Source organism: Gadus macrocephalus, chromosome 10 (assembly GCF_031168955.1).
Source record: "Gadus macrocephalus chromosome 10, ASM3116895v1".
NCBI classification, from domain to species: Eukaryota; Metazoa; Chordata; class Actinopteri; order Gadiformes; family Gadidae; genus Gadus; species Gadus macrocephalus.
Genome location: NC_082391.1, coordinates 36,082 through 48,626, shown reverse-complemented (window position 1 = coordinate 48,626; position 12,545 = coordinate 36,082). Strand labels below are relative to the sequence as shown.

General features: G+C 44.6%; 1 protein-coding gene across 5 annotated transcripts in view; it reads left to right on the top strand.

Annotated features, from left to right (window-relative positions):
* Positions 1-814: 814 nt before the first annotated feature.
* LOC132466560 (TBC1 domain family member 9B) overlaps positions 815-12,545 on the top strand; it is a 29,974-nt gene continuing 18,243 nt past the window's right edge. For 4 of the 5 annotated variants that reach the window (XM_060063807.1, XM_060063806.1, XM_060063805.1 and 1 more), the window contains exons 1-12: positions 815-1,104; positions 2,979-3,089; positions 3,907-4,025; positions 4,789-5,017; positions 5,269-5,527; positions 5,960-6,167; positions 7,532-7,720; positions 8,595-8,741; positions 9,718-9,868; positions 10,338-10,552; positions 11,414-11,531; positions 12,316-12,518. In XM_060063807.1, the coding sequence (XP_059919790.1) occupies positions 987-1,104; positions 2,979-3,089; positions 3,907-4,025; positions 4,789-5,017; positions 5,269-5,527; positions 5,960-6,167; positions 7,532-7,720; positions 8,595-8,741; positions 9,718-9,868; positions 10,338-10,552; positions 11,414-11,531; positions 12,316-12,518 (2,067 nt within the window). In that variant the 5' untranslated portion in view covers positions 815-986. Of the gene's footprint in view, positions 1,105-2,978; positions 3,090-3,906; positions 4,073-4,788; positions 5,018-5,268; positions 5,528-5,959; positions 6,168-7,531; positions 7,721-8,594; positions 8,742-9,717; positions 9,869-10,337; positions 10,553-11,413; positions 11,532-12,315; positions 12,519-12,545 lie in introns of those variants that run through there. The other variant, XM_060063808.1, reaches the window with a different exon arrangement.

Here is a 12,545-nt window from a genome sequence, read left to right as displayed (position 1 = left end):
TACTATGCACTTCAGCACAACATTTCAAAGATGATCAGGGTTTTTTAAATAATAAGTTAATGATCAGCACTAACAATGCAATGGTAGGTAATGCTAGAGGCAGACAGACAGTCAAGAAATAATTTGTGATTTATGAACCTATGGTTGATGCCCCCGTCTATGAACATTTAACTTACATGCTTGCTGTGAAATGTTTCGCGCAATATGATTGGTCATTCGGCCCGAGTAGAATGTCCCGCCCTACAGGTTTCGGCCAATCATATATTTTAGCTAGACGTCATGTGAGAGGTCGATCAGACATGAGGGGAGGGGGTGTGGTTTAAGGCGAACCAAGGAACATAACAACGGAGAAGCGACGGCAGCCAAGCATCAAGTTACCAATACTAACACCGGAACTTATCTACAAAATAAAAGCATGTTATCTAGTCATGTTTTCACACACTAAACGAAGTCTACCTTACAAACTTCAATAACCCAATACATTTTGTTTTCAATCAAGCTTATAAACTATTATGTTAAATAAATTAATGTATACCCAGTTTAGTGAATGACCTATCTATTTAGACCTTGAGGTGGATTCGGTGGAAAATATACAAACCGAAATGTTAAAGTCTGGCTCATCTTATTGCAATTCTTGTAAAGCCTAGGTGGAGGCTGAGATGTAGAATAAAATATGTTACAATGTAGGTCGATATGAACACTTTTGAAACCACTTATCTAAACTCCTGAACAAATAAAACATAATAATAAATAAACTTGGAATTCAGTTACGAAAATGTTATTGTGAAAACCTAGCTACCGGAAGTCATGCGTAACACGTGGGTTAGCTTGAGATTTCTCTGTGATGACGGATTGGTCAGCCGACACAAACTCAAGAAAAAGCTATGTCTACTTCCAATTAAACCAAAACAAGCTAAGCTTTTGACAGACCGTACACACACACACATACACATTGAATTGTGACCACCCGAGCGAAGGGGGCCAACATGTGGATCACTCCCGAGGAAGTACTGATTGCTAACGCGCTGTGGGTGAGTGAGAGGGCGAACCCCTTCTTCATCCTCCAGCGGAGAAAGGGCCATGGCAAAGGAGGAGGAATTACAGGTACTGTAGCCTATATTTACCATGTTTTCTAAAGTCATTTTGTGCATTCCTATGATTCCTATGGCTCTTTTTGGGGGTATCCGATAGGTCGGTATACTAGTTATAATGTTGGGATGAATATGCATGGTAACGGTAACAAAAGTACCAGGGTTTTTTGTGTACCGTTGTGTGTTGTTGAGTTGCTGTAACGTTACACACCGACTGACCCCCTCGACTGTTACTTTCTTCTGGGACTTTGAACCATACATTCAGTGTGTTTGCTTCTTGAAATGCGGCCTGCGGATAGTTGTGCGCAAGGATTGCATTGGTCCTAACATGGTTTGTTATTTTTTTTTGGAGAAGCTGGCCATTTTGATAGATACATATCGTCAGACGCGCTGCAAGGTTCAGGCAGACAGAATCTGGAAGACGTAGTGATCACAACAAGCTATGTTGGTTCACAACATGAGTATCTTGAGAACAAAATATTCAGATATTTTTTCCAATATACGCTTCCTTTGAAATCGAAGCGTAGGGACTATTTATATAGACTACAACATAATAGTTAATTTGCCAAAATAAGTGGTGTACTTCAAGGAAAATGTGTGCCTTAACGTTACATTTCCTTAAATATAGCTGATGGTGCATTTCTGCTGGGATGTGGTTTAGGCATTGGCCGTATGCTTCTGCACTGAATGTCAACTTGTCACGTGAAACCAGTATAATACAGACTTCGGATGTTCAAACTTTTCTGCTGTTATCAACAATGGAATAAACCCGTTTAATCCACTGTCCATCATCGTCAACAATGGGCTTTAGCGACTGAAGTCAATTTATCCAAAAAAAAAAAAACACTTTTTAAATCCATGTTAAGATATAGTCCAGAAACTAATATTTGCAAATGATTTCTGCGTATGCCTCAGGCCCAATGTATTTTCTTTTACATGACAGGGAATATTCCGACCCCCTTGACATGTAGCGTTAGTTGAGAAAAGTGCGTACTGCGTTTCTCAGTGGATCCGTTTCCTGATTGTTGGGGAGAATGTACAGAGGAAGTAATTATATGTGAATCATACAAAAAGCTCTAGCTACTTATTTATATTATATTATATTATCCAGCTACTACAGACACACAAAACACACAATGAACGCAGACTGTACTTAATCTCAAACGTCCATACGAATTCATGGATGTGACCAGGCCACCATCTTCTCAAGCTGTTCTATTTAGTCCCATTGAGATCCTCCACCTCTCTTACAAGAGAGGCTTGGCCAAGACGGCAGCTGGACATTAGAGAAATTCAAACCTACCAAGTAAAACAATAGGACAATGACTTAATTGCTTGAACTAACGACAATGGCAAAGACAAGTTAGGCTATGAGCCAACATACATTACTGAGGCTTTTTTTTTTTTTAATTACACCCTCTACGGCATGTAAAAGAGGATAGTGAAGGGAAGTAAGTGAAGTAAGGTGTTTGACCCCAGGCCAAGGCATACTTTGTTTGATCTCAAATGTCCTCTGCTACTTGTTGTCCATCCTAGAGCAAGAAGCCCATCGGCTAACTACTCATTAATTACATTTCTCCTCAAATTGAATGAGTACGTTTCTTTGGAGAATCCAGTTATTACTTTAAATAGTTATCTGATCATTACTTGGTCTTTCGTTTTAGGGATGCGATCCGTAAAGTTATAATAGTTAATTATTACAGTAATATATAAAAAGGTAAGACATTACTTAAGTGATTCGGGATAGATGTTGGATGCAGATACTAGGGGTTAGATGTTTTGCCTAAGGGCACCTCAGCACTTATTTTCTTTACCTCATGGGTTACTGGGCGGAACCTGTCTGCACGGTCCAGTACTGTACGACCGTAAACCTGTCCGCACCCCCAGGCCTGCTAGTGGGGACCATGGACGTGGTCCTGGACTCCAGTGCTCGAGCAGCCCCCTACAGGATCCTTCTCCAGACCGGAGACTCCCAGGTGTACTGGAGCATCGCCTGTGGTGGGTCGAGCCCTCTAGCAGCAAACATAGTCAGGCTAACCCCGAGAAGCAGCACAGCGTACATCTCCCTGATCTAGCCCCGGCTGACCTCCAACCCAAGCTAACATCGAGCCAGAGCTAACCTCTAGCCCAGCTAACATCTAGCCAGAGCTAACCTCTAATCCAAGTTTACCTCTAGTCACAGCTAACCACTAGTTCAAGCTGACCCCTAGTCCGAGGTAACCTCTTGTCACAGCTAACCTCTAGTTCAAGCTAACCCCTAGTCCGAGCTAACCTCTAGTCACAGCTAACCTCTAGTTCAAGCTAGCCCCTAGTCCGAGCTAACCTCTAGTCACAGCTAACCTCTAGTTCAAGCTAACCCCTAGTCACAGCTAACCTATAGTCACAGCTAACCTCTAGTTCAGGCTAACCCCTAGTCCGAGCTAACCTCTGTTTACAGCTAACCTCTAGTCACAGCTGACCTCTAGTCACAGCTAACCTCTAGTTCAGGCTGACCCCTAGTCCGAGCTAACCTCTAGTCACAGCTAACCTCTAGTTCAAGCTAACCCCTAGTCCGAGCTAACCCTCTAGCTTCGCAGCTAACACAGCCAAGCTATCTTCTATCAATAGTTAACCTCTAGCAGAGTTGGGAGAGTTCTCCATATTGCCTAGTCTATCGTTAATAGTCAATGTCATCATGTTTAAATTAGTTTGAGGAACTATACTATATCAACTAATCAGTCCAGCATAGGTTTTATCCAATACTAATTTAACAGGAGAACCATTTCTTAATGGTTCAGTAATGTCATTCCCAACCACTTCATCTGCTGTGCACCAGGCGGCTCTAGGATGGAGATCACCACACACTGGGAGTGGCTTGAGGCCAACCTTCTGCAGACGCTCTCCATCTTCGAGAACGACGAGGATATTTCCACCTTTGTGAAGGGGAAGATCTCTGTACGTTGTCCTTTAAGTTTGCTGGGAAAGCAGTTTTTCCAGCCAACGTATGTATACGTCTTTCCATCTTAACCATCCAGTTAAACGTATCCATTCATCCAGTGAGTGTGTTTTCTACAAACCTCATTTAATTTGTATAGGAAACTGTAGGCATAGGTGCTTTGACCAGCAATGTACAATAATCGAAAAATCGAATCGAACAAAGGAGAAAACACATATTGAAGTAGTAGCAACACGGTTTGTGTAGTTGCATCTCTACACTGTCTCTTCGAGGTAAACCTACAAAATATTCGGTACCCATTTGGTTATATACTAACTCTTTATACTGTAATGAGTTAAATGTCACCATTGTCAGGCCTCTAGTTTTATCCTAAATGTAGTATTGTAATAAAGTGTATGACTATAGATAATATAGTATTTGTTATATTTGCAGTTAAAACTGCTGTCTCACTGCAAGGTGGTTTGAACGTAGACCAAAGCCCATCTATGTGGAGAACACCTATTTCTTTGCAGCATTGAAAGCCTACATTTCAGCCTGACATACTAGAAACTAAACAGCAATCCGTAATTTTCTTCTTAGTACTATCAAGTGTTATCATGTACCCCATTGAAAAGCCAATGGCCAGTTTCCATGGCCCGTTCATTAAGGAGCAGGTAGGTGCTTAGGGAGTCTGGCCTTAGGTTGCTTACAGCTTAGGAAACATTAGGTTGTGACCTGGAACATTTGGACGCCCCTAACCACTGGACTTGCATCACTTCTCAGGGTATCATCGCAGAGGAAAACAAGAGCAAGCAGGCGCAGGAAGAGGAAGACTCGGGAAAGTTCCGAGAGGCGGAGCTTAAGATGAGGAAGCTGTTTGGAATGCCTGAGGAGGAGAAGCTGGTTAACTACTACTCCTGCAGCTTTTGGAAGGGGCGGGTCCCCCGACAGGGCTGGCTCTACCTGACTGTCAATCACATCTGCTTCTACTCATTCCTGCTGGGGAAAGAAGGTGTGTGTGTGTGTGTGTGTGTGTGTGTGTGTGTGTGTGTGTGTGTGTGTGTGTGTGTGTGTGTGTGTGTGTGTGTGTGTGTGTGTGTGTGTGTGTGTGTGTGTGTGTGTGTGTGTGTGTGTGTGTGTGTGTGTGTGTGTGTGTGTGTGTCACCGATGAAGCCATGTGCAGATCAGGTTGGGATGGACGGAGTGCAGGACTGGCCATTGATATAAAGACGTGTGGCGTGTGTGCCTCCTCTCTCTTCACAGTCACCCTGATCAGCCAGTGGACCGACGTGACCCGCCTGGAGAAGAACGCCACGCTGCTGTTCCCGGAGAGCGTGCGCGTGTGCACCCGAGACACGGAGCACTTCTTCTCCATGTTCCTCAACATCAACGACACCTTCAAGCTGATGGAGCAGCTGGCCACCATCGCCATGCGGCAGATCCTGGACAACGAGGGCTTTGCCGCCGACCTCTCGCTGCCCAAGCCCCGCAAGACGCTGAAGAATGTCTCCGCACTCAAGAGGTGGGTCTCCCGCAGGCTTGGTGACTGCACTCTGAAACGGGTCAAACTCTGCTCTGAACTGTGTTGAACGCTGCTCTGAATGCGACCCAATGTGTGTTGGACGCTGCCAGATATCACTTTGAAAAGTGTGTGTGTGTGTGTGTGTGTGTGTGTGTGTGTGTGTGTGTGTGTGCGTACATATGTATATGGTTAACACAACTCTGATTATGTTGAACGCAACTTGATAGGCCTTGAACGCTACTCTATATGTCTAGAACACTACCCCGTTATGCGTCGTAGACTGCACTGAACGTGTTGCACACCATTCAGATTGAGTTGAATGCTACTCAGATTTTTATTGGCATGTAGCTCACTGTTAGTGGCTGTGGATGAGAGAGCCTCATTCATCATCTCATAGTGGCACAGCCTAAACCCACCCTCCCCGCCATCCAGGGACCTGGACGCGCGGGCCAAGAACGAGCACTACCGGACCCTGTTCCGTCTGACCCAGGAGGAGCGGCTGGACGGACACACAGACTGCACGCTCTGGGCCCCCTTCGCCAAGATGCACGTCACCGGTCAGCTCTTCATCTCTAACAACTACATCTGCTTTGCCAGCCGCGAGGAAGACCTCTGCAATCTCATCATCCCCCTCCGAGAGGTGGGCTCATGCACGCACACGGACGCACACGCACACGCCAGTGGCGATTTCCCTTAGTCTGCAAGGGAAGGTCGGCTTCCCCCAAAATGTCAAAATTGAAATGGTCAAATATATACTGTTTGATTGACAAAAAATGCATTAGAACAAGTCCATCTCGAAGACGAGTTTGTTCAGAATCAGCTGCTTATCGCAGGTCGACTGACTCGATTTCCTTCTCATACATTCCCGTACTGTCAAAGTGCATTTGCCTGTACAAGCTTAGCGTCCATCGACTTCAATGGGGCTGCTTAGAACAGCTTTTTCTTAGTGCGTCGAAAGTCGACGGCTACGATTATGTCCTTCCCTTGGACGCTCAGCGTCTCTGCGCGTGAATAGAGTTTCCGTTTGATTGACAGCGATTTTGAACTATAAAACGTTGCTGGAGCTCTCTTTAGTAGTCCAATCGCAGACTTTGCAAGCAAATCAAAATACTAACTGCAACCTATTTCTTGATTTTTGCTTGGTGAAATTGCTAAACAATTTTCATTGTACATTTCATACACTTATACACACAATTCTTTGCTTGAGTTTAACATATTTCCCACCTTTCCTTGTTCGAGTTTAATATCGTTTTGGTAGTTGGCCATCACTTTGATTCAGGGAGCCTGAGGTCTGAACTTAAGCCCTGTATTCGGATCAGGACCTGCAGGGTGACGTGTTCTCATTAGTGGCAACAGTTGGAGCTACATCTGCAGGTGTAGAAAGGAGCTTCTGTTTAAAGCGGCTCAAGTCCTACACCCGGGGGCCAAGGCCGTTTAAGCGGCCAACTCTGCTGGCCATTGAGGGGACACTGGTCAAGTCACTGGAAAAGACAGCTAGTTGGTATGACAGGGTCACAGAGCATTCCCTTGAAAAGGAACAGAGAGCAGAATTTTCATATATGTAAATTGACAAATATATGATGTAGGCCGAAAATGAGCTTCCCCTCTTTGAAAGAGCAGCAGCCTCCACTGGCGCACACACAAGCACAAACACACGTATGTGAACACAGAGCATGTTCACATGTTCGGGAGTGAACTGCTTCAAGGGAGCACTGAGTTAATACGTCACACCATTTATTTGATGCCTGTTGTACTGCATAAAAACGAGAATGTGTTTTTGGTTCCTCTTTATAACGACATCGGAGCTGGTTAGTCCGTAGAAGCATTGAGTAGATTCTTATTAAAGCATGATAATGTGTAGATTACAAGCAGAAAGGATGCCGCAGAAAGGTTTTCTAGAGTGGAAGAATGGAGGGTGGGGTGCATGGTTACAGAGTAATTAATCCAGAAAGAATTAACTTCCACAGTGTGTTAAGTGTGTGCTCACTGCGTTTCCTTATGAAGGTGTCGGTAGTGGAAAAGGCTGACAGCAGCAGCGTCCTGCCCTGTCCTGTCTCGATCAGCACCAAAAACAAGATGAACTTCCTGTTCGCCAACCTGAAGGACAGAGACTTCCTGGTGCAGCGTATCTCTGACTTCCTGCAGCGCACCCCGGACAGGATGTGGAGCGACGCCAATCCCCCTGGACCCTTGGTTGGTCAACACTTTGCATAGCCAATCACCCTGTTCATTGATTACGTGTTATTATAGCAAAGTAATGAGCTAGACGGATATAGTAGAAGTAGTAGAATCGTATTATAACAGGGTTCTGAAGTAGAATCGTATTATAACAGGGTTCTGAAGTAGAATCGTATTATAACTGGGTTCTGAAGTAGAATCGTATTATAACTGGGTTCTGAAGTAGAATCGTATTATAACTGGGTTCTGAAGTAGAATCGTATTATAACTGGGTTCTGAAGTAGAATCGTATTATAACTGGGTTCTGAAGTAGAATCGTATTATAACTGGGTTCTGAAGTAGAATCGTATTATAACTGGGTTCTGAAGTAGAATCGTATTATAACTGGGTTCTGAAGTAGAATCGTATTATAACTGGGTTCTGAAGTAGAATCGTATTATAACGTTGTACAAAGCAAGCCTGTTGTCATATCATAGTAATAAAGGAGAGTATTAGTATATAATTGTGATGAAGTAGACGGTTATTATAATTGAGTAATGAGCAAGACTGTTATAACATAGTAACGAAGTACACTGTTTTATCATAGTAATGTACGTAACTAGACTGTTAGGATATCAAAGTGATGAGCATCACTTTGATATTGGGTATTGATATATATATATATATATATATATATATATATATATATATATATATATATATATATATATATATATATATATATATATATATATATATATATATATATATATATATATATATATATATATATATATATATATATATATATATATATATATATGATAAAGTCGACTTATGAGTTCCTATTGATAGAACTGAATGACATGAATGGGTTAAAGTAACGAGTAGCTCATGGACTCCCCAACAGAGCTGCTCTGGCCTTCCCTCGTCGTCCCCCGGGCCGGCCGGTTCTTCCCAGGCCCAGCGTCACTACCACCCTGGCCTGCCCACTGCCTCTCAGGGCCTGCTGCACATCTACCAGCGGGACGACCCAGAGGGCCAGGGGCCCAAAGCCGTGAGTTCAGCTCCAGGCTCTCTGGCTCTGTTAGTGAGTCTCATGCAGTTGAGACTAGCGTGTAGTTCCTCTCACAGCTTCTCTGTGGTGGGTGGTGGCAGAATGACCCACCATCACTTGTCCATGTCATCGGCAAGAAGAGTGATTTCATTATTGTAATAAAAAAGCCAGTACATTTTCGTGTTGATTTGGTCCAAATATCAGTGGCAACTAATATCGTTTATTGAAAAGTTATTAATGAGTTTTGGGCATAGATACGAGGCAGCCATTGAAGTCCCCTCTGTGGCTGTTTTTCCGTTGTTTGTTGCAAATAACGGTAATGCAACAAAAATACACTCTCATATCATTGTACATAGAACAAAGGGCGACGAAAGGACTTGGGTGCGTCCATATTTGTTTTATACTGGAGCAAGTTGTCACAGAACTGCCCCGATGTCACTGTGATCTCATCCCTACCTTGACTGTTCTATCACGGTAGAAACCCTGTTTGATAAGGGGTTGAATGCATAAGTGAATCCACTTGAATCCTTTTAAGAGTTATGTTATCTCTAAAGCAAATATTTTACTTTTAAAGGAATCTTTAAATCTCATCTTCCCCACATAACCTTCTACCAAATGTCAGCTCTTTCATTGAGGTATTATTTTTGTAAGTATTAGCGAAAGGTTAGCAGCCAGTGCTAGCTAGTGGTTGGCAGTTAACTGTTTGTAACCATTTGTAGTTTTGTGGTATCGTCCTTGCCCCAGATAAGTAATTCTCCAGATATTCCCCTTTTCCATATCAACCCTCTTCCTTAAATAACAGGGTGTGGCTGTAAATGACTGTTGCGCACCAATTTTATTTCTAATTTATAGCCCAATGATAAAGACGGAAACAAAGACAGATTGGTTTGTGTGTCCAATCACAAACCTGTCTGATGTAGGCTCACTCTGTTTTGGAAACACCCTCCCCTCCCCCTCTCTTTCTCTCTTCTTCCAGGCCAAGGAAAAGATGAAGGAGGAGTCGTGGAAGATCCACTTCTTTGAGTTTGGTCGGGGCGTGTGCATGTACCGGACCTCCAAGACCCGAGAGCTTGTCCTCAACGGGCTACCAGAGTGCCTGCGGGGCGAGTTATGGCTTCTCTTCTCAGGTATACCCCCTGACCTATGAGTCCTCACCACCATTACTGCAGAACTTTAGCTTCTTCTGTATTCATTAGCTGTATTCTGTTCAATAATGATTGACCTACTTGAACATCACACTGTAATAATTAACTTAATAATTTGTTCAAATAAGCCATAGTTATAAACTTTTACATTTTCTTGAACTTCATATTTTGAGATGATGATTTTGATTTGATTGAAATTTATTTCGAACATGTAAAAGAAAACAAAAAATATATATCATACACAAATTACTGATGTTAAACAAAATGATGCACATCAATGAAACCCAAAAATACATGGCTATGAAAGTTCAGAGTTAATGCATGATATGGATATATATATATATATATTTATAGATAGATAGATCAATGTTTGATTTTATCATAATTTAGAACATCTAAAATATGAAAGCACAGAAAGGGTAGACCCCTTTTTCCTCTCACCCCTTTCCAGGTGCGCAGAACGAGATGGCCACACAGCCCGGTTACTACGGCGACCTGGTGGAGCAGGCCATGGGACGGTGCTCCCTGGCGACGGAGGAGATAGAGCGGGACCTCCATCGCTCCATGCCAGAGCACCGCGCCTTCCAGAACGAGATGGGCATCGCCGCGCTGCGCCGCGTCCTCACCGCCTACGCACACCGCAACCCGGGCATCGGGTACTGCCAGGTACACACCCGGCGGAACCTGAGAGAACTGGTCACAACCTGATGGAACTAGGGATACACCGATCCGATAGTGATATGGGATATCCGTCCGATACTGACGCAATTAGCTGGATCGGGTATCGGTGGTACATGTGACCTATCCATTCCATTAAATCCTATGTTATTGTGTAAAAGTGGGCCTAATACGTTATGCCGTGCGCCGATTTCTTGCCACGGTACTTAACCCTGATAGGAAGTGTGTCCCCTAGCTTCCAAACAGGGATATAGGATGACTATGGGGTACATTATACAATTGTCGAATTAAGAAGGAAAAACGTATGATGGCTTTGGTTTTCCAGTTGGCTAAGTTAGACATTCTCAATTTAGAGCAATTAATTAGCCATGTGTTACTGTGCAAAACCTAGTTTTGCACAGTAACACCATACTGCATCCCACCAAATAGCACGACGAGGTCTGCCAAACAAAGAAGGTGTCAGTTCGATGAAGCTGCTGACAGTGTCTTAAGATGTTTTTAGTCCGGCTTAATATTGTCTTACCATACAGGAATGATCCCGCTCTCTTCCCGACAGTGAGGCATACAGCTTAATAATTATACCCTGGTATCTGATCGGTACTTGGTATCGGCTGGTACTGAAAGCCAAGGTATCGGTAACATGACGGAAGAAGTAGAACCCGACAGAACCAGATAGAAACTGGTACACAGTAGCTGTTAACCCGATGTTGACTGCTCCTGTAAAATGTGCTGCAGAGTTGTTTAATTTATAACAAATGCATAAAATATACAGACAAACCAAGAGTTGAATGGAGGACCCCTCTCTCTCTCTTCCTCCCTGCTCTGTGCCTGTCTATGTCTCTCGACCAGGCGATGAACATTGTGGCCTCTGTTCTGCTGCTCTACTGTACGGAGGAGGAGGCCTTCTGGCTACTGGTGGCGCTGTGTGAGAGGATGCTTCCCGACTACTACAACACCAGGGTCGTAGGTCAGCCTCCGTGTGTCCCACCTACATGCTATCTCTTATAATTATAATGTCTTATTATATGTTATTTGTAATATAATATAAAGGCTTTTGCGTCATTTGCTCCAAAAAGCTGTTTAATGACATTAAGGTATGTCTGTGTGGTGATGTTATTCTGCTGTGTGCCTGTAGGGGCGCTGGTTGACCCGTGCCCTGTGTGAAGGTGTAATCCTGCTGTGTGCCTGTAGGGGCGCTGGTTGACCCGTGCCCTGTGTGAAGGTGTAATCCTGCTGTGTGCCTGTAGGGGCGCTGGTTGACCCGTGCCCTGTGTGAAGGTGTAATCCTGCTGTGTGCCTGTAGGGGCGCTGGTTGACCCGTGCCCTGTGTGAAGGTGTAATCCTGCTGTGTGCCTGTAGGGGCGCTGGTTGACCCGTGCCCTGTGTGAAGGTGTAATCCTGCTGTGTGCCTGTAGGGGCGCTGGTTGACCCGTGCCCTGTGTGAAGGTGTAATCCTGCTGTGTGCCTCTAGGGGCGCTGGTTGACCCGTGCCCTGTGTGAAGGTGTAATCCTGCTGTGTGCCTCTAGGGGCGCTGGTGGACCCGTGCCCTGTGTGAAGGTGTAATCCTGCTGTGTGCCTGTAGGGGCGCTGGTTGACCCGTGCCCTGTGTGAAGGTGTAATCCTGCTGTGTGCCTGTAGGGGCGCTGGTTGACCCGTGCCCTGTGTGAAGGTGTAATCCTGCTGTGTGCCTGTAGGGGCGCTGGTGGACCCGTGCCCTGTGTGAAGGTGTAATCCTGCTGTGTGCCTCTAGGGGCGCTGGTGGACCAGGGCGTGTTTGAGGAGCTGACCAGGGCCTGCCTGCCGCTGCTCTATGAGCACATGCAAGAGCTGGGGGTGATCTCCAGCATCTCCCTGTCCTGGTTCCTCACCCTCTTCCTGTCCGTCATGCCCTTCGACAGCGCCGTTCTGCTGGTCGACTGCTTCTTCTTCGAGGGCATAAAGGTCATCTTCCAGGTCAGCAACGGTACTGGCTGGCTGACT